Here is a 26,047-nt window from a genome sequence, read left to right as displayed (position 1 = left end):
ATATAATTTACATAAGGATATCACTTTAAAGCAATTCAGAAGCTAAACTTCTATTTCAACCACTAATGAACACAGGACAGATTAAAATTTAGACATTACAACGATATTCACAGTATATTAAAAGCTTATTACTGCCAAATGTAATGAATTATCTGTTAACAAATCATAGGATGTGCATTATCTGAAAACTAAATCATAAAAAAACTTCAATCATCTATACAATTTAATGGCCGACACAAAGTTACATGATCCTAAAACTATGTTTCAGTGGTTTATAGTTTCTCAAACATTAAACAAAATATTTCCTCCCACATGTACTGTGCGCTGAAGATGCAGCTCGGAAATAATGTTCGTATGTCCATGTGTTATTTTACTATCCAAACATTTACATTGCACGCATCCTACGCTTAAAACAAAATTCTACATTAAATTGAGAAAATGCAAAAAAAACAACATTTATATGTCCAGTTTCTCTTCTACATACATTAAATTATAATTTATAAATCAAAACATATATTGGTAGGTCATTTAAACTTGATACTTTATTGGATTTTTAACTATTATTTGTATGGGATAGAGCAGGCAAAGGTTCAAACTACTGTAATGTTTTTATTTTAGAACAAAGAATAAATTTGCCCCACACATATACTGTACATCCTAGGCTTAAAACAGGCAGCGTGCATGGTGGTGGTACCACAACAGGTTAGAGAAAATGAGAATGGCCAGAGCATCCAAGTTACTGGGTAGTAATTTTAATCATTTAAGCTTGACATGCCTCTCTGTTCTAAAAATGACTTTGTGGAAACTTGAATGTGCTGGTCATTGTCCCGTTTTCAGTTTTTTAAATTTGTTTTGCTGTTTTGGATTGTTTTGGTGCGATCTTGACTCACTTTCTGACCCCATGATTTCAGAAATGAGAGGAATGGTCTTCATTGGGATAGAAAGACACAGAGAGCAATAGAAATTCAGCCAGAGGTTCTAACCCTTCCCCACACCACAAAAATCATGAGGTTTCTTTTGTCTGTCTTTTTCTCCATTGGAGCAACAATTTTTCATTACTTCCCCTCACTACATGAATAAGACTCTGAAAGTGATTCTAACCTATATTCACTTTGTCTAGAACTAAGAAAATGTTTTGGGTCTTTAAAGGTGAACTCCAGGCATACAGCTAAATATTCTGCTGGAACACATGTAAGGGAGGTGCTTTACCTGCAAAAGGATTTGTACTTGGGCTCTTGCACATGGCTGTACATTAGGGTGTACGGCTGCACAGCATATTCTGTAATGTGTATCAATAGGCAAAATTGTGCTGCAGCCTTGTCTTTTGGGGACCACCAAACAGGCGTATTTTACTCTCTACAGCTATATGTCATGATGTGAGACCATGTGCAAGTGCTTTTTCTGAGTATACACAGACCTACCAACCATATAGCCAATCTGGAAAATTGATCTGACTTTTCTCCGCTGCAGTTAAGAAATACAGCTAGGTCAAGTCCTGAGCCCCAGCCTTGGAATAGGCAGCAGCACAGTGATTTGCCATCCTCCTGTTCACTCTATACTCTCCTCCTGTCAAAATATTACTTGCCAGTTCATGTCTGCTGCAGCTTATTGGCTCCTAGAGCTGCTCTTGCTTCTCCCAGTCTGAGCGCTGCTGTACAGGGGATTACCTATAGTAGCTACATCTTCAGCTTAAAAAAGGATTGTACAGGTTAAATGTATCAATTACAAAGTTATATTATTGTGTATAATTCCTAAAGTGTGTGGAAAGTTATAAAATATGGAAATCTCTAACACACTTACTTGTATACAGGATGGTACAGTCCAGTGTACTCCCATTGTATGTCCACCTGTGTCATGCACTAGACCAGAAAAAAAGCATGGCCACTGCTGTGCCACATGCCCTGGTAAGACATCTGTTTTACTGGTTAATAGAAATATGCCATGTGGTCAATTTTATTTATTTTTAACACTCTGTGTATATTTCTTCCTTGTAAACTTGTTGGTGACAATGCTCAGACTGCATATACTATGAGGATACCTTTTTGGATGGACAACAGTTCACAAACCCAGATAACCAGTGTCAGGAATGTGGATGCCAGGACGGGCATGTGACGTGTGCGGACAGAGGGTGCCCAGGTCCACAGTGTTCATATCCATTGCCAGGAACCTGCTGTAACAACAACTGTAATGGTGAGAATGGTGTATATCGTGGCTGGGAGGTCAGTAATCACTGGGTACTATCAGGGACGGACTGACAACTCATGGAACCCTCGGGCAACAGGGGATCATGGGGCCCCTGTGTCCTTGCCCAAACTCAAAAAAGCCTATCAAAAAGGTACCAGGGGCATCTCATGGGGCCCCCTACTGATCCCCGGCCCTTGGGCAGTGCCCAAGTTTCCAAATGGTCAGTCCGCCCCTGTGTACTATAGATATTGGTCAGAAATGCGTATAACATTGTGCAACAGTCCATCACTTTAGATTCTTTAAAACTGGACCTTTTCAAATAGTTCTGTGAGTGACCTAACCTAAGCTGTTTTCCAGAGATCCATCCAAACTCATTAGTTTTACATTTTAATTCCTTACTTCTTTACAGTGCAAAAATCTTAAATTTGATCTTTCATGGTAAAACATTTTTTTCCAGCTCCCTGTTCCCCAACACAATTGGCTATAAAAAGCTGTTAGTAAACAAAACGGTTGACCAGAGAAAAAACGTACCTTAGCTCAGCCTCTGACTCAAGTGACGTTATCTGGGACCTCAAATCTGGTGATAATGCACACTTGCAATGAACTGGAGTGCATTCTCTGGGAGGTGCGGTGACATTCCCAATGCCTCCTGAAAGTGTTGGAGGCAAAAGCTGAGGCAAATATTTTTTTTGAGGAGGTGAACGATTTGTTTACAAACTTTTTATATTTTTGTTCGGGTACCGGGGAGCTGTCAAAAAAGTATACCTTCTATTTGCTATAGAGCAGTAGTTCTCAATGTTCTTCAGACCAGTGCCCAGTAAATTTTAAAACTTCCATGCTTCAACAGTAAAGAGTGAAGAATAAGGTTCTTAAAAAAAAAGCTTTGTTTTGTACTAGTGTTTAGGTGCATTTAGCAGCTATTTGGAGTGTTTAGCATTTTCTTCTGCCAGAAAAACGCTCTCAAAAACACAAAGCAGAAGGGTTTCTTTCCTGTCTCTACAGGAAAAATGCTAAACTCCTCTAGGAGCAGCTTATTTAAGCATGTGCACATGGAGCCAAAAAGTATGGAAATGTTGGAAGATTCTGGATTGGGCTGGATAACACTGTAGAGAAGAGCGGTGGTTGTGAAGTGGGCTAGGAAACTCTGCAGCTGAGTTGGTGGACCTGTTGTGAATAAGGTTTCTAGAGGGGCAGGGAAGCACTGTGGGGAACAGTGTGACACTGTTGGAGGTTGAAAGAACCATGAAGGGCTCAAAGCTCTACAGCAGGCTGGGAGGCACCGTGGAAAGTTGAGGGGTACTATGGTAGCTACAAGTCACTGTGGTAGGTTAGGGATCTGCAGTTGGCTAAAGTCAAAGGAAACGGGAGTCAGCGTCTTGGCAGTGGACCACAGCCCAGTGGCTGAGAACCACAGCTTTAGAGCATGCAACCCTACACATGTATGTTTTATATAAGGTCTTGTTTGTCTTGGGAAATATGCCAACAAAAAGGCCTGTAAAGAGATAAGCACATGCCATTAGCTGTATAACATTCATAAATATGATTTGGTTTTATTGCAGTGCAATTAACTAAATAAAAAGGAAATTGCTAAGGAAATTGTTAGGGCCTGTGTTGACAAGCTTTGGTGTGTGAATGGAATTAAATTTGATTAAAGCAAAGAAAAGCCCTTTAATACAGGTTCTTATGCTGGGTACACACAGGAAGTTCAACCCAGTGAGCTGAACGAGAAAAATCGTGGAGGTCACCGTACTAACACATCCGATATTAGTGCGGTGATCTGCCCTCTGAGTTATTGTGTTCTGACAGGGGGTCCACCTCCCTGCCAGAACACACTGATTATGATCGAATGATGGTTTTTCTGTTCATCAGAAGCTGGTCATGAGACTGGCTTCTGTTGACGAGGAGCTGTACACACAGGCCGAAAGTCAGCCGATTCCTGTTGAGCAGATCGTTTTCTGATGATTTTCGGCCCATGTGTACCCAGCTTTAGGTGTGTTGACAAAGAAGACATGATACTCACTTTAGATTGTTATGTGGCTTTTCTTGTCTTGTACAGGTTGCAATTACGCTGGAAAGGAATATCCCAATGGTGCAGATTTTCCACATCCCACAGATAAGTGCAGACAGTGTCACTGCATTGTGAGTACTAACTTAAGGTGCCTACTGGCAAAGGGGGTTGACATGTAGGCACATTCTGATCACTTTTCATACAAAACATCTTTCCACAAGCATGCAAGTTTAAATTGCCTGAAGGAAGGACATATAGAAAAATCCCCCAGAACAAGCCTAACTTGGGGGAAAATAGTGATTGACCAGGCAAATCCAGTGAAGCTGATTGTTTCCTCTAGAAGCCTTGGCCAGAGGATATCTGTCAAGGTTAAGGAGTGAATATAGATGTTATTGTACTCTAGTCCATACAGTATTTGTAGGTACATTTGGACCCTTGTTTCTGTAATGTTTCCATAGTAATTATTTTGATATTAACCTTTTTAGGACCAGGCATTTTCTGACACTTTTGTTTACATTTTTGGTGCCCCTTAGGGAATAAAATGGTGGGTGTTGCAATTTTTTATGTCATACGGTATTTGAACAGCGTTTTCATACACAATTTAGGTTAAAAAATATGCTTTAATTAATTTTCATGCACAAAAACACAATATATAGTGCCTTGAAAAAGTATTCATACCCCTTAAAATTTTCCACATTGTAAATGTAAAATGTAAATGTAAAAATGTAAATGTATTTTATTGGGATTTTATATGCTAGACCAACACAAAGTGGCACATAGTTGAAGTGGAAGGAAAGTGAAAAGAAAATGATAAATGGTTTTCAAAAGTTTTTACAAATAAATATCTGAAAAGTGTGGCATACATTTGCATTCAGCCCCCCTGAGTCAATACTTTGCAGAATCACCTTTCGCTGCAATTACAGTCTTTTTGGGTATGTCTCTACCAGCTTTGCACATCTAGAGGCTAAAATTTTTGCCCATTTTTATTTGCAAAATAGCTCAAGCTCTGTCAGATTGGATGGAGAGCGTCTGTGAACAGCAATTTTCAAGTCTTGCCACAGATTCTCAGTTGGATTTAGGTCTGGACTTTGACTGGGCCATTCTAACCCATGAATATGTTTTGATCTAAACCATTCCATTGTAGCTCTGGTTGTATGTTTAGGATTGTTGTGCTGCTGGAAGGTGAACCTCCACCCCAGTCTCAAGTCTTTTGCAAACTCTAACAGGTTTTCTTCTAAGATTGCCCTGTATTTGGCTCCATCCATCTTCCCATCAACTCTGACCAGCTTCCCTGTCCCTGCTGAAGAAAATCATGCCCACAACATGATGCTGCCACCACCATGTTTCCCGGTGGGGATGGTGTGTTCAGGGTGATGTGCAGTGTTAGTTTTCCGCCACACATAGCATTTTGCTTTTAAGCCAAAAAGTTAAATTCTGGTCTCATCTGACCAGAGCACCTTCTTCCACATGTTTGCTGTGTCCCCCACATGGCTTCTCGCAAACTGCAAATGGGACTTCTTATGGCTTTCTTTCAACAATGGCTTTCTTCTTGCCACTCTTCCATAATGCCAGATTTGTGAAGTGCACGACTAGTAGTTGTCCTGTGTACAGATTCTCCCACCTGAGCTGTAGATCTCTTCAGCTCCTCCAGAGTTACCATGGGCCTCATGACTGCTTCTCTAACTAATGCGCTTCTTGCCCGACCTGTCACTTTAGGTGGATGGCTATGTCTTGGTAGGTTTGAAGTTGTGCCATACTCTTTCCATTTTTGGATGAAGGATTGAACAGTGCTCCATGAGATGTTGAAAGCTTGGGATATTTTTTTATAACCTAACCCTGCTTTAAACTTCTTTACAACTTTATCCCTGAGCGGTCTGGTGTGTTCCTTGACCTTCATGATGCTATTTGTTCACTAATGTTCTTTAACAAACCTCTGAGAGCTTCACAGAACAGCTGTATTTATACTGAGATTAAATTACACACAGGGGGACTCTATTTACTAATTAGGTGACTTCTGCAGGCAGTTGGTTCCACTAGATTTTAGTTAGGGGTATCAGAGTAAAGGGGGCTGAATACAAATACAAATGCATGCCACACTATTCATATATTTATTTGTAAACAAACTTTGAAAACCTTTTATCATTTTCCTTCCACTTCACAATTATATGCCACTTTGTGTTGGTCTATCACATAAAATCCCAATAAAATACATTTATGTTTTTGGTTGTACCGACAAAATGGGAAAATTTCAAGGGGTATGAATACTTTTTTTCAATGCACTGTAATACCCAATTGTTTGGTAAAAAAAATAAAAGATGATGTTACGCCAAGTAAATAGATACCAAACATATCATGCTTTAAAATTGTGCACACTCGTGGAATTATGCCAACAGAACTTAAAAATACCAGTTTACAGTTACACAGGAGGTCTGGTGCTAGAATTATTGCTCTCGCTATAACTTTCTCAAAGATACCTCATTTACATATGCGTGCGCGACCTAAATATGGGTTAGCCTTTGCATGGGGGACGCGGAACGATAACATTTTGAGAAATTATTATTTATTTTATTTTAAAAATGGTATTTTTACACTGGCCCTTTAAATTCTTTTTGATCACCTTTATTCTTCTCACAAGGAATGTAAACATCCCTTAAGATAATAATAAGCAGTGACAGGTCTATTAGAGCTCAGATCTCTCCTCTGCTTTTGAAAGCTTTGTATCAAATCTGGATCAGTTCTATCTGAAGCTTTCCCTTGCCGGTAATGGTTGGTAAACAAAAGACTGAAAAAGTGACAAAATACTCCTAGCTTCCAGTTTCATTCCCTTCAATATTTTGTTTTTAGTTTAGAGATACACAGTCTCCTATTCAGTTTTCCTTTTTCTTTCTGTATATTTGTAGATGGCTCAGTGTTTCCTCTCTTTTATAAAATGATTATTACAAATGACAAAATTGTGTGTCTGTCTGCAGAATGGTAACGTGCAGTGTCTAACAAAACGATGCCCTCCACTTGCTTGCAGTGAGCCATACCCTGTGCCAGGAGAATGCTGCCCTCAGTGCCCAGGTAATACTGTTCATGGAGGATGGCTGAGGGTTCACTGTAATATGAATTCCAGCTATTGTTTGTAAACCCTTACATATACCCAGTGAAGAAACTAGCCTCAGGCGATACACAGCCTCCTAAAGCACACAGTTTATACAACATTTCTGGGCTTCGGAAGGCAGAGAATGGGGATCTGACATCACACAGAACACAGCACAGATAAGAGAGCTGAGTGTAATCTGAGACCTAAGTGGAGGGAATGGACACACCCACCTCTACACAGTCAAATAGGAAAACATGCACATCTAAGGTTGTCAATCACCTTCTGTGTTTTGGAAGCGGGTATGGGACCGTTCCCTAGGATTATGTGGTGTCCGCATAACCTGTCAGAAGTGACTCATGCTCATAGCAGAGATAGCAGATAGGAACCACACTGTGTTTTGGTTTGAGGCAAGTATACACTACAAAGGGATACAGTAGGTTTTGTTCATTTTCCATTTCAGAAGTTTACAACCCTTTTAAGTGATCCCTACAAGCAGTGCCAGCTCAGTTCTTTTCATCCCATTGCACTACTGTAGAACTCAATACAAATGGAAAACTGATGTAGAGTTTATTTTGAAATGAGTGGGTATGTGTCTTCATTTTTGTTTTCTCAGTGCCACCAGCAGATTGTCCATATTCTGGAATCACATACAGACACATGCAACGTTTCTATGATCCATCAGACAAATGCCGAGACTGTATCTGTAATAATGGCACTGTAACCTGTCAACGGAAGCCTTGTGCTCCAACTCCTTGCACACATCCCCTTCAGGGAGACTGCTGCCGTTCCTGTGATGGTAACATTACATTTTTTATGATGGTAGCATGTACACAATGGTCTCTATACATTGGTTTCTGAATTGTGGAAATAAATTAAACATCAGTGAACACACAATTTGATTGTATATTTTGTGGATCAGGATAAGGAACAAGGCAGAACTGAGAGTAAAAATCTTAAAATTACATTTGCTGCTTTATGTCAAGACCAATTTCTTACAAGTCTTTTAGTAGACCAGGTTTATATTCCTTATGATGGAAACACACTTGAATGTTTGGTAATGATTTGGAGTGTTTACATGGAATGCAATGGGCCGTGGGCTTTGCATGGTGGTGTTTTGCATATGAAAATATATTTACTCTAGTAAATTACCTTTTAGAAAGCCCCCAGACAATTGTAGATCTATTGTCTGAAAAAATACAACATAACATAATGAAAGTGACTTCAGGAGTTGATGAAGGACCATATTGTGTTCTCAAAGCACTGCACAGTCACCTTTGTACTTCAAGTAATCTACCTTTCTAGGATCTTAGAATCACTTTCTTCCTGGGCCTGATCAACTGAACATGATGATGCTAATGCATCCTAACAAGGTCGGATGCTGAGAGGTGACATAGGAGGCTGAAACTTGAAGATTAATTGCTTAATCAGGAACTAGGTTTACTACGTTTCACTTACATATATCTTATGTGCAGTGTGGACTATATACAGTTGTGTCCAAAATTATTCAACCCCCACTGAAATTGAGTGTTTTGGCCAGTTTGACATTGCTTTTGATCATTCAGTCATCTTGCTTACATTTACATTAAAGAGGCACTTGTAGGTCAGACAAATATAACATAACAGTTATAATGAAATAACCACAAATGTCTTTTCTGTGCTCACAGCATTATCAGTTTTATTCAACCCCCAAGTGACATTCAATCTTAGTACTTAGTACAGCATCCTTTTACAGTTATAACAGCTTTTAAACGTGAAGCATAGCTTGACACAAGTGTCTTGCAGCGATCTACGGGTATCTTCGCCCATTCTTCATGGGCAAAGGCCTCCAGTTCAGTCACATTCTTAGGCTTGCGCACTGCAACTGCTTTCTTTAAGTCCCACCAGAGGTTCTCAATCGGATTTAAGTCTGGTGACTGCGATGGCCACTCCAAAATGTTCCAGCCTTTCCTCTGCAACCATGCTCTAGTGGACTTGGAGGTATGCTTGGGATCATTGTCCTGTTGAAAGGTCCAACGTCTCCCAAGCCTCAGGTGTGTGACGGACTGCATCACGTTTCCATCCAATATCTCCTGGTACTGAAGAGAATTCATGGTACCTTGCACACGCTGAAGCTTCCCTGTACCTGCAGAAGCAAAACAGCCCCAAAGCATGATTGACCCTCCACCATGCTTCACAGTAGGCAAGGTGTTCTTTTCATCATAGGCCTTGTTCTTCCTCCTCCAAACATAGCGTTGATCCATGGGCCCAAACAGTTCTAATTTTGTTTCATCAGTCCACAGAACACTATCCCACAACTTTTGTGGTTTGTCCACATGGCTTTTGGCATACTGCAGTCGACTCTTCTTATTCTTTGGAGACAGCAAGGGGGTACGCCTGGGAGTTCTGGCACGGAGGCCTTCATTACGCAGTGTGCGTCTTATTGTCTGGGCTGAAACTTCTGTACCCACATCTGACAAATCTTTTCTCAGTTCCTCAGCAGTCACACGGGGACTTCTCTCCACTCTACGCTTCAGGTAGCGCACAGCAGTCGAAGTCAGCATCTTCTTTCTGCCACGACCAGGTAGCGTTTCAACAGTGCCCTTTGCCTTGAATTTGCGAATGATGCTTCCTAAGGTGTCTCTTGGTATGTTTAACATCTTTGCAATCTTCTTATAGCCATTGCCCTTCCTGTGAAGAGAAATCACCTCTTCTCTTGTCTTCCTGGACCATTCTCTTGCCTTCACCATGTTTGTAACCACACCAGTAAATGTCTAGAAGGAGCTGAGTATCACAGTCATTTTAAAGCTGCCTAATTGGTGCTTATTATGCTTGATTGCTGCTCGGTGACATCCACAGGTGTTTTCAATACCTGATGGAAAGCACCTGTATGAACCTCTGTTCTTCAGAGTGGTAGTCTTTAAGGGGTTGAATAATTGTGGCAATGAAGAAACCACATAAGAACCATTTACTACTGTATTACATAAACAATTGATGTCATTTTAGTTGCATTTGGGTAGTTACAACGTCCTTGTAGGATTTGATTCTGAATACAATTCCAAATGTACACTATAGTCCCTAAACCCCTTTACAGCATTGGGGGTTGAATAATTTTGGACACAACTGTATATATATATATATATATATATATATTTCAACTGTATATTTAGCTGTTTGCCTAGAGTTTCTATTTAAACTGGTTCTAAAGCCTTAATGTTTTTTAGGTTTTTTTACTGTAATGCATTCTCTGTGTTCAGGATCCCCCCCAGTCCTCCCTTATACTTACCTGAGCACAATCTTGATCCAACGCTGTGCCCAAGTGCAGCTGCTCTCTCCCTCCTTACAGGGTGGATTGATAGCAGCAGGAGCCTTTGGCTTCTGTTTCTATCAACGAAATCTTATGACAAGGGGGCAGGGAGGGTGGGCCAGGGCAAAGCCCTGATTTCTCTGTCCGTGGTTGCCAACAGCACTGCTAAGTAGCAAGCCTGCATCAGTATCCTTAGCAAGTAGACTGTTATAGGGATATGTGGAAGTGGGGAGGCACCAGGAGAACCAGCAAGGGATTCTAAAAGAAGAGGATCGGAGCTGCTCTGTGCAGAATTATTGAACAGAGCAGGTGAGCATGACATGTTTGTTATTTAAAAAAATACATAATTGTTTAAAATCACCTTAGCAAAGTGATCATTCAGTTTAATTAGTTGAGTTCTGATTCTGGTAATCTTGCTCATATTAGTACAAAAGGAAACATTTTAAAACAAAATGTATTAAAACATCTGCTCACTGACAATACTTGAAATCATGTTTTTATTAACCACAAATATCTTACATATCATGTCATACACCGAGGAATGCAATAGCGTCATATATTGATCCTTATAAACTTTTTTTCAGGTTGTCTTCTGTCTGGAAAAGAACTTGCTAATGGTGAGCAGTTCACCCAGCCTTCAGATCCATGCACAATGTGTGTTTGCTGGGAAGGTAGCATCAATTGTCAACCCAAAACTTGCCCTGTCCTTAATTGTCCATATCCAGCCCCTGGACAATGCTGCAAAGAATGCAAAGGTGAATAATATTACATATTTTGTAAAACTGCGCTTAATTCTTGCTGTAATATTTGATTTGGATGCCTTTTTTCTTCTATAAAACACATATTTTCACCACTCTTTTTTTCTGTTATCTGCCTTTCTTTAATGTCTCTAATATACACTATATTGCCTAAAGTATTGGGATGCCTGCCTTTACATGCAATATTAAGTTGGTTCACCCTTTGCTGCTATAACAGTTTCAACTTTTCTGGGAAGACTGTCCACAAGGCTTAGGAGTGTGTCTATGGGAATGTTTGACCATTGTACCGGGAGCATATTTGTGAGGTCATGCACTGATGTTGGACAAGAAGGTTTGGCTCACAGTCTCTGCTCTAATTCATCCCAAAATTGTTCTATTGGGTTGAGGTCAGCACTGTGTGCAAGCCAGGCACGTTCCTCCACCTAAACTCGCTCATCCATGTCTTTATAGACCTTGCTTTGTGCACTGGTGTGCAGTCATGTTGGAACAGGAAGGGGCCATCCCCAAACTGTTCTCACAAAGTTGGGAGCATGAAATTCTAAAAATGTCTTGGTATGCTGACGCCTTAAGAGTCCCCTTCACTGGAACTAAGGGGTCAAGCCCAACCCCTGAAAAACCATTCCACACCATAATCCTCCCTCCACCAAATTTTACACTTGGCAGAATGCAGTCAGGCAAGTACTGATCTCCTGGCAACCACCAAACCCAGACACGTTCATTGTATTGCAGACAGAGAATTGTGATTTGTCACTTCAGAGAATATGTCTCCACTGCTCTAAAGTCCAGTGGCAGCGTGCTTTCCACCACTGCATCCGACGCTTTGCATTGCACTTGGTGATGTAAGGCTTGGATGCAGCTGCTCGGCCATGGCAACATATTCCATGAAGCTCTCTACACACTGTTGTTGTGCTAATCTGAAGGCCACACAAAGTTTGGAGGTCTTTAGCTATTGACTCTGCAGACAGTTGACAACTTCTGCGCACTGTGTGCTTCAGCATGCACTGACCCCACTTTGTCATTTTACGTGGCCTACCATTTTGTGGTACCTGTCACGGTACCACACTTGAATTCACTAAGCTCCTAAGAGCGACCCATTCTTTCACAAATGTTTGTAGAAGCAGTCTGCTTGCATGGGTGCTTGATTTTATACACCTGTGACCATGGAGGTAATTGGAACACCTGGATCCAATAATTTGGAGGGGTGTCCCAATACGTTTAGCAATATAGTGTATTTTTAATTGTTGGATGCCTTAAGATGGCCATACAAATCACTATTTGATTAAATGATTTAACTCTCTATTCCATTCTTTGACGAAACTGCAAAGAAAGTCAAAGACAAAAAATGCTGGCTTCCATCGATCACAAGTAGGTAGGATCAAAATTTCCATGACTGAATGAGAGGAAAATTCAATTGTTTTCTACTAACTGCCATAGTTTGAAGGTGGTTGAAATTGGCTGAAAATAGCCAGCTGTATACCCAGCTAATCATTGCCCATACATGATTAATTTGAGAACATTGGGTAATAAGAGATCTACCTGGGCCTGCCTCAATTTCAGGACTCAGCAAAACATTTGTGTCCAGTTCAGATATTGCTCACATGTCCCACAGGTACAGTTTAATAGCTCTTACCTTTACTGTGAAGAATGGGTAACAGTTGCCAAATGGTCACAGAGATTTCCAGCAGAGAATTTACATCTTGAACTACAATGTCCAGCAAAGTGAATTCTTTCTGTTTACGTTTCCAAAACTCAGATATAGTCAAACTGCATTTTTCTTAAATTTGGAGGACAATGGTTCAGTCAATATCACAACAATGGCATCCTCTGCCTACGGGAATTAAGATAGAATAGATCTTCAATTCATATATGCCATATTATATTCCATGTCCATGAAATTGGACTGCATAGGCTCTGAGAACGAGATCTAAAATCTAGAGATGGTTTACTACAGCCCACTTACCTTTCAGATATTGGTCAACATCTAAACTAGATGTAGAAGCAGGCTACAAGTTATTATTCAGGTGGTACTGTGCTTCTTTCTCAAACACTGTCCATTTATTTAGTGGTTTAGATAGCTGTAGCTACTATCAGTTTTGACCTGGTCAATGTGAGGTTTTCTTGGATTATGACTCATAAAAAAATATTAAGGATACTGTTAAACAAAATCAAGCTGGCCATACGGCCATGTGTATAATAGGGATGGGTTCCAAAGGATCACATGCTTTTTTTTCACTCTTTTATCACCCTGTTCCACTTATCATTTTTTTTTCTATTCTTATTCTTCTTTTAGTTCTGTTTTCATTCGGTGAGAGTTTTTCTAATATCTTTTCCTTTAATGTATATCACTAGTTTATACTGACCATTATTCTAATTTCACACAATTATGCATAACACATTTGTCCTGTAACTGATGTTTGACAGTTTAGTGTTACCATGTGAATCATTATGCTTTTAAACTGTGTGAAAAGAAAAAGCATCACTACTGTTCTTTTGTAAAAAAAAATATGTATATATTAATAATAACATGATTGAAACAGTAAATACTGTGTGTAACATTTTGTGAGAGATAAATATAATCAGAGAGAGCTATTTTTTCCACAGATTGTCAGTACCTAGGCCAAGTCTACCTGAATGGGCAGGAATTTTCATCTCCCCAAGATTCATGTAGTCGATGTGTCTGTGGTGATGGCTTTGTCACTTGTAGTAAGAAGCCTTGCTATAAACCTGGCTGTTCTCACCCTAGCACTCCTTCAGGAAAATGCTGCCCTGTATGTGATGGTAAGTATTAAGGAGGAAATAATGTTTAATTTATGGGAATTCTTCATGCAAACTCTGCCTAATGATACTCAACAATCCATAGTACAATAAACACAAAGGTATCAAACCAGACTGTTAACTATTGCCCCTACCCCCAATTGATCTTTCACCTCCCACCCAAATGATATCCCGATATTTTATTAGCTGAGGCCTTTCCCCTTTTCCTCCAATTGCTAGCCAACAGACCGACCACCATCCTTCCAATATGCACTAGCCTTTACCACTAGTACCACCAGTTTAATTTGAAATAGTACTATCATAAAGAATGCTGGTATGCATTTTTTATATTGGCCAAATGTGGTGGCCACTTCATTCTCATAACAAAAAAAAAAATAGAAAGAAAAAGAAAAATACCACATAGGCTCAGGTGCATTTATGCGAGGCATATTTAATACCATTACAATCAATAACATGTTTCCTTTCATTTCTTCACCCCCAATAGAAAGATGACAGTAAGGGGTTTATTTACTAAAGTCAGAGAGTGCAAAATTAGGCTCACTTCTGCATAGATACCAATCAGCTTCCAGGTTTAATTGCCAAAGCTTAATTGAACAAGCCGAGGTTAGAAGCTGATTGGTTTCTATACAGAGGTGAGCCTGATTTTGCACTCCCCAGCTTTAGTAAATAAACCCCTAAGAATCTGAATAAAACATCTCTGTCATTGTCATTCAACAGTTTAAGTTTCTTTAATTAATTTTTTTATGAGAACAAAGCTCTGTATAATACCTATCATATTATTTGGTAACTATGTCTCATGGTCATCACTGAATCCAAATCAGAACATTCCACTGAGCATTAGAAGATGTAAGGAGATAAATGACTATCAGTAACAAAGCTATAAAATCCTTTATTTATAACAAGCTGCGAGGAGGGCATAGCAAGACAACAGATATGTGACTCAAATATTAAATATGTCCTTCTGAGGAGGTCATAGAAGGACAACAGATATTTGATTCAAATATTAAATATGTCCGGTTGAGAAGGGCATAGTAGGACAACAAATATTCAATTAAAATATTAGCAGCCGCTGCAATTAGAGATTTGCACAAATATGTAAACTTTCTGATATCTGGTTCCTCTGCTATCTCCTTACTTGAAACAAATCCAAATCTGATGCATTCCTTTCATATATACAGGATTAGAACTGATAGACAAAGCACCTGTAATGTTTCTGATCTTGTTAGATTTCCTTCTATTGCTTAAAGCATGGGTCTCCAAACCTTTTATTTAAAAGGCCAATTTACTGTCCCTCATACATTAAGAGGGCTGGACTGTGACCAGTGAGAGTACAAAATGCCCCAGCATCAGTGAGAGTACACAATGTCTCAGATTTGGTGGTCAGTGGGAGTAAAATATTTGACATAGCTCCTGTGGTCAGGTGGAGGAGGAATAGTGCCCCATCATTGGTATTGGTTGGAGGAATAGTGCCCCATTGTTGGTATTAGTTGTAAAAATAGTACCTCATCATTGGTATTAGTTGGAGGAATAGTGCCCTATAATTTGTGTCTGTGGGAGGAATAGTGCCCCATCATTGATATTAGTTGGAGGAATAGTGTCCTATTATTGGTGTCAATAGGATGAATAGTGCCCCATCGTTTAAATCAGTGAGAAGAATTGTACCCCATCTCTGATGTCAGTGAAAGGAAAAATGTTGCATCACTGGTATCAGTAGGAGCATAAGTTACCCACTGCTGATGTCAATATTAGAAATGGGGACTTTTGTTAGTTTTAGTGCCTATCAATGGAAGAAATGGTGCCTCACATCAGTGCGAAGAACAGTGCCTCAAGGGTCAGATAATGGCAATCAAAGGGCTGCATCTCACTTGCAGGCCACAGTGTAGAGACCAGTGGCTTAAAAGATCAGAATATCACATACACTATACAACACTATACAAGGGTTCTGTTATTAAATTGTACTTTTTTATTTCAGTTTACAGGTTTTGTAAAACTGTTAAAACAATTAAATATCATATCCTTGCAATATGGCAACCTGCAGGCATTCTGCAAACTGTTAGTGTTCAGAATGACCCCAAAAATCTATTTCTTTTCCCAGATGTCTTCACTTAGATAGGATTCATATTTTAGGTCCCCCATGCAACGTTTATTTCTTTGGGATATTTGTGCCCTGTGCATTGCAATATCAGTCTGATTATACCGTTTGTCTTTTCTGTTAAAGTGCATGAGAAATGGCTGATATTTTTACATATGCTCTTTTTGCATAAACATAATTTTTCTTATATAGTTGTGAAATTTACTAATTGTATGGAGAAAGCATACATGTATTTGGATCAGCTGAACTTATAGACCACCATTCCAGTGTATGCATACTCATATCAAGTGTACCATATTATTATCTTCATATAAAAACTTTCAGTAATGCAATGTTGTACTGTATAATGGGAAGGTATGTGTCTATTTTTTTTATATCATGTGTTCTCATGTGACCTTTCTCAGGGTGCTCTTATAATGGAGTGGAAATGGTTAACAGTCAAACTGTTCCTGATCTTTCCAACCCAACCTGTTCTGAGTGTACCTGCAGGGTGAGCATAAGCTGTCATGTCATTATATATATGTATATGAAAACGTCAATAAAAGAGGCTCTTTCAGTAAGTTCACGGAGTCTGTATACCTTCCATTCCAGCTGCTAGTGTCTAAAACCCCACTGTGTTGCCTATCTCCAGCTGCCTCAGGTATCCAACACTTCCAGGTGTGTCAGTTCCTTGGTCCTCTGCAGCGTGATGGGGGTCCCCCCACTGTCTCCTATTTCCTGTTGTGATTTAGGAGGTGAAACAAAAACGAGAAGCGCACAGACCTTGCGCTTTACCTCAATAAACAAAAATTTATTAATAAGAAAAGGTACTCACAAACAGCGAATAAAATCAGGCATGTAAGTCCTCACAGGGACTTCAAAGATAAGGAGCCAGCGCGAGTCCCATCGTGGGGGTAGACACTCAGTTCAGCTGACGCGTTTCGAAGGCCATACCTTCTTTATCAGAGCTCTGATGAAGAAGGTATGGCCTTCAAAAGCCCTGTGAGGACTTACATGCCTGATTTTATTCGCTGTTTGTGAGTACCTTTTCTTATTAATAAATTTTTGTTTATTGAGGTAATGCGCAAGGTCTGTGCGCTTCTCGTTTTTGTTTCACTTTGTAGTGTTGGTCGGGCTTCCCCAGCCTTGTTTGGAGCTGCACAACCTTTGATGCACTGGTGGTCGCTTTTTTCCAGTTCTGGTTCCATCTATTTGCCACCCGCCTGGGTCCTAGAGCGCAGAAGAAATCGTGTGTGATTTAGGAGGTAGCAGGAGAAACCAAAGCATATGGCAGGGGACCATATGGTATAACATAAAAAAAATAAAGGAGAGCTGGTAGCAGGTATAAAGTGCAGCCACATACCTGCAGCAGCTTTTTTCACATCTGCTACTGCCAAACGCCAACAGCTCTGAACAGGCATACAGGAGCTATGAGTGTGAATGAGCACTGCTACACTTTATACCTGCAAACAGTTCTCTTTATTTTAAAAGTGTCAGAGTCCCTTTAAATTGATATAATTACATAGTTACATAGTTAGTCTGGCTGAAAAAAGACAAAAGTCCATCCAGTTCAACCATAAAAAAAAAGTTATAATCCTACACCCACAGTTGATCCAGAGGAAGGCAAAAAAACTCAGCAAAGCATGATCCAATTTGCTCCTGCAGGGAAAAAAAATCCTTTCTGATCCCCCGAGAGGTAATTGGATATTCCCTGGATCAACCTTACCTATAAATAGTAGTTATATTCTGTGTATCCAAGAAAGAATCCAGGTCTTTTTTAAAGCAAACCACTGAGCTGGCCAAAACCAACTCTTGAGGGAGTCTATTCCACATTTTCACAGTTCTCACTGTGAAGAAACCTTTCTGTGTTTGGAGATTACATTTATTTTCCTCCAGATGTAAAGCGTGTCCTCTTGTCCTCTGTGATGACCTCAGAGTGAATAACTCTACACCGAGTTCACTATATGAACCACTGATGTATTTATAAATGTTGATCATATCCCCCCTTCATCTCCTCTTCTCAAGAGAGAATACATTCAGTTCCTCTAATCTTTCCTCATAGCTGATCTCCTCCATGCCTCTTATCAGTTTGGTTGCCCTTCTCTGTACTTACTCCAGTTCCCCAGTGTTCATTTTGTGAATTGGTGCCCAAAATTGAGCTGCATATTCCAGATGAGGTATTACTAATGATTTGTACAGGGGTAAAATTATATCTCTCTCTCTGGAGTCTATACCTCTTTTAATACAAGAGAGGATTTTGCTCGCTTTAGAAAACGCAGCTTGGCATCGCATGCTATTATTAAGCTTGTGTGCTACCAGAACTCCCAAATCCTTCTCCACCATTGATTCCCCCAGTTGTACTCCCCCTAGTATGTATGATGCATGCATATTCTTAGCCCCCAAGTGCATCACCTTAGATTTATCAACATTAAACCTCATTTGCCACATAGTTGCCCAATTAAACAGTGCATTGAGGTTAGTTTGTAAGTTGCAGACATCCTGTAAGGACGTCATTCCACTGCACAGCTTGGTGTCATCTGCAAAGACTGAAATTGTATTTATAATCCCAGACCCTATATTGTTTATAAATACATTAAAAAGTAAGGGTCCCAACACTGAACCTTGGGGTACACCACTGACAACCCTAGACCATGCAGAGTATGAATCATTAACCACTACTCTCTGAATATCCATTTACATGAAGATTTTTCCAAGCCTGTAGACTTTACCTTACACATTAGCCGTGTGTGGGGAACTGTGTCAGATGCTTTTGCAAAATCCAAGTATACCACGTCCACCACCACCCCTCTGTCCAAGGTTTTGCTCACCTCATTATAAAAAGAAATCAGATTTGTATGACAACTTCTGTCTTTCATGAATCCATGCTGTCTGTTGCTTAAAATATTTTTTTCCAGCAAGAACTTATCTATGTGGTCTTTTATTAAACTCTCCAGTATCTTCCCAACTACAGAAGTTAAATTAACAGGTTTATAATTACTTGGTAAAGATTTTGACCCCTTTTTAAATATAGGCATTATTCACCTTTATTCTGTCTAAATATTTTTGGATCATATCAATTGTCAGCCAATGTGGATCATCTGGAGCTGTGTCAATACCATGCCCATTATGGACAAGAGCTCCCCCATGCTCCTTTGTATACACAGAGCTGAAGAAGGTATTTAATAAATTTGCCTTCTCTTTGTCCCCAGTCACCCACTCTAGATTATTTTATAAAGGGCCTACATGCTCGGACCAGGCCTTTTTACTATTAATATATTTAAAGCATTTTTTGGGGTTGATCTTGTTATGTTTTGCAATCTGCTGTTCGTTTTCAATTTTTGCAGTCTTTATTTCCTTTTTGCATATTCTGTTATATTCTTTGTAATGTTTAAACGATTATAGCGTTCCTTCATTTTTATATTTAATAAAAGCTCTTTTCTATGGCTTTTTTAACGTTGGCCACATAGGTTTGTTTTTTAACCTTTTAAACTTGTTGCCCATGGGAATATATTTTGCAGTGTGTTCACAAACAGTCTTTTTGAAGAACTCCCATTTCTGTGTTATGTTCATTGATGCCAATATTCCCTCCCAGTCTAAGTCTTGGAGAGCAGCTCTCAGCCTTGAAAAATTAGCTCTCTTAAAATTGAACATTTTTATTTTTCCCGTATGTGCTTGCTGTTTACAACAAACAATAAAATATATAATAAATAAATATGCAATATAATAACCTCCCTAGTCATCAGTTCACCATGTCTCCTTAATTAAAATAACATTTTTGCCATTTCTTTAGTCTGGATCTGTCCAATGTGTTCACAAGCTGTGTCCTCCAACGAATTGTCCTCATCCTGTGACCGGCCCTTGTGATTGTCCTTTGTGCCAAGGTAAATATTGATTGACAGTGATCTGATATTATGAAGACAACTTTATTTAGGAAATTACCTGAAAAGAAGGATTATTCTTCAGTTGGATGAGAAAGATAAGGTGAACCCATATAGAAAATGGGTTGCCACCTGCAAAAGCATTTGTCAGCCTGTAATAAAAAAAAAAACTCAAAAGAGCTTTATACTTTCCTAAAAATATATTAAAATGATTTAGGTATTAAAAATAGTCATAGTGTTATTATGAAGTTAACTGGTGCATGCTGAAGTTCCAAAATTTGGCCTGGTCATTTAGATATCAATAACCACTGGTCACGAAAGGGTTAGAGTGAAACGTCATTAAAGGGTAAAGTGTAATTTTAGTAAAGACTACAGAGAAGCCTTCCCCTCCTCCCTGCACCCCCTCAATAATTGTGTGCATATGCGGCACATGGCCTATGGAAACTATTAGAAGAACCACTCACTGAACCAGATTAGATAGTTCTTCCTTTCATTTCTGTAGATTGGGCACCACACATACACTTAGAAAAGGAACCTGCCTTGTTGTTGGGAAGAAAATACTGCCAAGAGTTGGTCAAGCCAGCCAGTGCAACAGGGGTACACATCTACCTCTGAGGTCTTTCTTGTATTATTTTTTTTATAAGAGAAGTCCAGTTACACTTTAAGGTTTGTGACTAACCAGGGTCATTTTTTCCATTGTTACTCTCTTCTACCTATTATTTAAAAGTGAGCTGGCATATTACTACCTGTAGTCAATTATATATGGTATTTTTTTTTGAATATTATAAGATCTGGAGAGGTTAGGATGAGGCAACCACTTGATTTTCAAGTTTTTCTTCTACCATTCATTTTGAAGTCCTTCCCAAAATATAATTTGCTGCCTAAATCCTACCTAAAGAAAGGAGACAGGACTTTAATATACAGTAGGGTTGGACTGGACTGAAATTTTAAAACACCAGTGTCTTCATATCCAAAATATAATATATTCATAGTATAAAAAGATCAAATTCGGCCTTTCCTTCTTTCCTCCTTTGGAGCATTGTATCTTGTGATATATAGCTCTTGGGCCTGGCATAGTGATTGTCTTTTTGTTTCTAGGTTGCCATTTTCAGGGCCAGAACTACCTAGATGGGCAGGCTTTTACTTCCCCACAAAGTGAATGTGAGCAGTGCCGCTGCATGGTGAGTGAAGGAACCTATAAGACCCATGGCACTAAAGTAATACCATGATAGCTTCACTGATTAAATAACAGTAAACTAGTGGCATATCTTTTTTCTAATTCTCAGCGAGGGCATGTCACCTGTGTCCCTCGGGCCTGTGAAAACGTGAACTGTCCTCACCCTGGAGAGGATCCATGCATGTGTCCAGTGTGTGATGGATGTAACTATAATGGCCAGGACTGTCTGAATGGAGAGAGCTTCCCTGACCCTGAGGATGAATGCAGCCGCTGCAATTGCAGGGTGAGGCAACCACTGGACATAGTAGTTGATTTGGATGATTTTGCTGAGGTAGCACATAGTTTTTTAAGATGGGCATATATGAAAACTTTGAAAGATATAACTACAGGTGCTCATCGGTGTTGCTTATGAGAGAATGATACATATAACACTATGCATAAACAATCCATTTAAATATGCCTTTTTTTTATTTTTGTTTAGCAACTCTCTGAAATTGCCTATTAATTTTTTATTTCTGTTTTACAGAATGGAGAAGTGACCTGTGTGTCACTTCCATGTCCAGCTGTGTCATGTCTACACCCAGTGACACCACCAGCAGAGTGTTGCCCACGCTGCACTGGTATATGCAAGCACAATGGACGCACATACCAGAATGGTGACAACTTCCAGTTACCCGGAGACAAGTGCACTCAATGTTCCTGTAGGGTAAGTACAGTCTTCTACATGTAGTGCCAGACTAGTCGTTTAGTCTACCAGAAGGTGCTCTGGTGGACCTTATTACGATAATTGTCGTGAAATGTTTAAAAACAATAAGATACCTATATCTGTTCAGATTAGAAAAAACAGATAGCCTATCAAACCTCATGCACAGCAGACACATCTTATATATTTAGAGACACAGTGCAGCATCGTTGCCACCCCATCTCAGGAAGCTGCATTAGGTGGACTTCAGTGACCGCATCAACTTGTATTTGTGGGACTTTAGGGGGACCAAGAGAAAACTATACATGCAGATAACCATATAATTAAGTACTATGCCATAGTACTTAAAAGTAAACCTGTCATTAGTGAAATATGGGGGAAACTGTTCTGACCTCCTTCTAAAAATGCAAGTTGTGTAGTTATACTGAACCTCTGGCTATAGTACTTTCTCTACCAGGATTTTAAGAAAATTGCATTACCCATTTAACATTTTACTTAGCTGTCATAGAGGTTGCAGTTTGAATTACTTAATAAATAGGTCTGTTTATCCTCAACATTGTATATTGGCTATATCCTATCTATAATAATGCAGTTTAATACAAGTAATACATGTAAAGTTAGTTCTGTGTTACAATTCATGAGAAAAAAACTAGCCATTTGCAGACTACAGAGTACTACTATATACAGTATATGTAAAGTTAGTGCTGTGTTACAATCCATGAGAAAAAGACTAGCCATTTGCAGACTACAGAGTACTAATATCTACAGTATATGTAAAGTTAGTGCTTTCTATTGCAGAACAGAATTATGTTACTCCCCTCATACAGGTGAAACCTTTAATAACTGTGTAAGTGAGAAAATGGTTGCAGATACTTTTTGAGTAATCTTTGTAACTAGAAACTTTGTATCACAAAAAATACATATTGTATACATTTGCTTTTGTTTAAAATGAATATTTTTTCTCCTCACAGAATGAGATGGTGAACTGTCAGCGCATTCCATGTGCCCAAGACTGCAGTCACCCTGTGCCTTCCCCATTATCTCCTTGCTGCCCTGTTTGTGACCGCTGTCTCTATGAAGGCAAAGAATATTCTAATCGGCAGACATTCAATTCCTTATCCAACCCATGTCTCCGATGTGTGTGCCTAGAAGGCAGTGTGACATGTACACATGTTGTGTGCCCTCAAATCTTTTGTGCCAACCCAGTTAGTAAGCCTGGCCAGTGTTGCAAGGAGTGCCCAGGTATGACAGTGTTACAGTAGGATAAAATATGTCATAGGTTGTGTTTGAGGGTGCATAGAAGACATTTTGAGTATTGAGCAAGATGGGTATTTTGTCCACATTTTGGGTGTGAGGTAAGATGTAGATAGGCCAGAGCCACTTTACATATGTTCCAGGATCACTAAACTCATATAAAGATCCTAAATTACACCTGTCATGAGAAACCTGTTGGGGAATTCAGAAAATGCTGATCTTAGTTATTTCTGGTTCACTGACTTTCTGGGTCACTAAACAAGCATACTGATAAAGAGTTCTGACTTCACTCACTGCACACTTCCATGTTCCTATTAAAACTATTGAAGCAATACAATTAATACAAAAGTCAGGCAATTGACTTTTAAGGAGAGGTCAACATGTGTATTTCATTCTTTCATTCCAATACAGAGCAACTGTTTCACATGCCAGATATGTTTCATGTCATATCATAAAATAATAATATTGACTCATCTTTCAGGTTAATATGTATTCATTGAAGAAAAGCTTTTAAATTCCTAATTAATACACATCACTTTTCTGGCATTGGACAGTATTCCACATAAATATTTTTAAATACGTAGGCTCAGTAATAAAGTATTCCTGGATCATATTTAAAATGTTGGGAAATATACAAATCGGAAAACCAAAGATTACTTGATGCAGTGTTGTAAGCAACACAATAGAGGAACTATTAGGCCCCATTTACACTAGCGCATTTCGGGAACACATGTTTCTGGAGCACATGAAAAGTCCATCATAAATTTGAGTTGTGCTTGTGGTGCCATTAATTCGTAATCCTCCCACTTGCTTCTGTGCCTACTCTTCCTCACTGTCACTAGTCCCCTTCCCTAAAAATAATGTTGGGATCCATGAATTGGTAAAGCTGTCAATAGCATAACCAAGATAAGGAGCAAATGCAGGAATTTAAAAAGGAGCTTTCCAACCTTACAAAAGAACTCAAATCATGTCATATACCTAAACTATTATGCACAGCCCACCAATAACCCCAAAATGTTGTGCCAAACTTACCCATCAGCTAAAGTGGTACCTGAGCACACTGCTTTCCTGGAACTCTACATCTTCCAACCCCCCTATCTCCACTGCTGTAATCTTTTGGTGTGACATGAATTAATGGAACTGAGGGAGCAGTGACAGGGACTCATCAAGAGTGCCCAGCTATGCCCACCCTTTCCACCCAGCTCTTCCAGTCATAGAAGCCATACTACATGCTTTTACAGTATGAATTAAACAAAATCTATGAATGGAGGGGCGGACTTTTTAATCATCCACCCATCCGTCATTCATACAGTAGATCTTGTTTCATTCATAGAAACTGTGGTATTACTTCCATATATGGAGGATATGTAAGGGCAGGCATAGTCAGGTACTTTGATAAGAGCCACATGGGAAGATTATGAGGGTTGGGTTGGTGGTGGTGAGGAGTTTGAGGTGGAGGGTTGGAAGATGAATATTTCAAGGAATGCAGCAGCCAGAAACACAAGGGACACATCGGATTAATAGTAAATAATGTTGCTTGTGCTGACTTTTGCTTTTTTTTTATTTTGACTAAACTTAGGCTTTAACCACAGCTCTGCTCAAACTAGCTTGTTCACATTTAGATTTGTTTTGGTGTGTAGATGAACTATGTACAGCAGACCTAATGGATTATACCTGTAATAATTACCATTTTCCATGTTTATCGTGATGCCCTGATTGCAGTAGTGTTTGATACGTGCTGCATGCACTTTTAGAAACATTATACTTTTTTTATTTCTTTCCATGTATCAGTATGCTGGTACCAAGGGAAAGAGTACAGTGAAGGTGCACGCTGGGTACCTCCCACAGATCCATGTCTACAATGCACATGCAAAGTAAGTACACAAATGGAATTGGACTTCTGCATTTCATATATGGCATTAGTTCTGTTTTTAGAACAATGTAAAACCTCTAGTTGCATGACAAGTATAGTGCATATGTATTAAACATTTTCACGTTTCCTAGACAATGCTGCACACAGTGGGGTGAATTTATCCAAACTGGAGCAACCAAAATTTGGAGCAGCTGGGCATGACAACCAATCAGCTTCTAGCTTCAACTTATTCAGTTAGGCTTTGAAAATTAAAGTAGAAACTGATTGGTTGCCATGCACAGCCACTCCAAATTCTGGCTGCTCCGGTTTTGATAAATTGCCCTCAGTATGTTGGAAAATTGTATATGCTAACGTGTCAGGTATACTGTTTATGGATGTCTTTGATTTGATGCTTTGTGTTTCATTACAGTCAGGCAGTGTACAATGTGATCCTCCCACATGCCCATCTCTGCCATGTACACAGCAAGTGACAGATCCTGGCGCATGCTGTCCTCGTTGTAGAGGTGAGTTTCAGTGCAAGCCTATTCCTTGCTTAACAGCTGCAAGTGCCGTAGGACCAAATAGATACAATGAATGTCTAGAGTTTCAAGTACATTTGGTAGATTAAAGTAATAACTAATACCCACTTTAAATAATTTGGTAGGATTTGAAAGCTAAATAAAAACTTTTATACGAGTGGCATGGCAAGTTGTTGACTATCAGTAACCTAATCCTAATACACACATAACACATCCAATAAATGTTTACAGACTGTAGTCCTACCTGGCAGAGGACTCTGTCTGGGTTCTCATTGTTTTCATTTACACACAATATGTGCAGTTTTGTTGCCTGAATATTGCATTGTGTAATCACAGGTCACCCATTTTGGGTCCATATATAGAAGTATACTGCTGTCAGAATAGATAGACAATTATGTACTGATGCAGAGTGGGCAAATAGTCTCTTTGAATGTTTCTGCCCCCAGCCTTGGTAAACCTCATGTGGTTATGATACCTTAC

General features: G+C 39.3%; 1 protein-coding gene across 1 annotated transcript in view; it reads left to right on the top strand.

Moving 5' to 3' along the window:
- Positions 1–26,047, top strand: part of KCP (kielin cysteine rich BMP regulator) — a 140,734-nt gene that overhangs the window by 91,827 nt on the left and 22,860 nt on the right. The window contains exons 26-40 of the mRNA XM_089676951.1: positions 1,811–1,904; positions 2,017–2,190; positions 4,241–4,323; positions 7,162–7,255; positions 7,891–8,073; positions 11,145–11,315; positions 13,920–14,096; positions 16,590–16,675; positions 19,955–20,045; positions 21,141–21,223; positions 21,329–21,502; positions 21,746–21,925; positions 22,894–23,164; positions 24,968–25,050; positions 25,459–25,552. Coding sequence (XP_089533077.1) covers positions 1,811–1,904; positions 2,017–2,190; positions 4,241–4,323; positions 7,162–7,255; positions 7,891–8,073; positions 11,145–11,315; positions 13,920–14,096; positions 16,590–16,675; positions 19,955–20,045; positions 21,141–21,223; positions 21,329–21,502; positions 21,746–21,925; positions 22,894–23,164; positions 24,968–25,050; positions 25,459–25,552 — 2,038 coding nt within the window. The remainder of the gene's footprint in view (positions 1–1,810; positions 1,905–2,016; positions 2,191–4,240; positions 4,324–7,161; positions 7,256–7,890; positions 8,074–11,144; positions 11,316–13,919; positions 14,097–16,589; positions 16,676–19,954; positions 20,046–21,140; positions 21,224–21,328; positions 21,503–21,745; positions 21,926–22,893; positions 23,165–24,967; positions 25,051–25,458; positions 25,553–26,047) is intronic.

The sequence above is a fragment of the Staurois parvus genome, unplaced genomic scaffold (genome assembly GCF_062004578.1).
Source record: "Staurois parvus isolate SC_StPar_1 unplaced genomic scaffold, SC_StPar_1.0 ptg000175l, whole genome shotgun sequence".
NCBI classification, from domain to species: domain Eukaryota; kingdom Metazoa; phylum Chordata; class Amphibia; order Anura; family Ranidae; genus Staurois; species Staurois parvus.
Note: the sequence above shows the minus strand (reverse complement) of the source record. Positions and strands in the feature narration are given on the sequence as shown.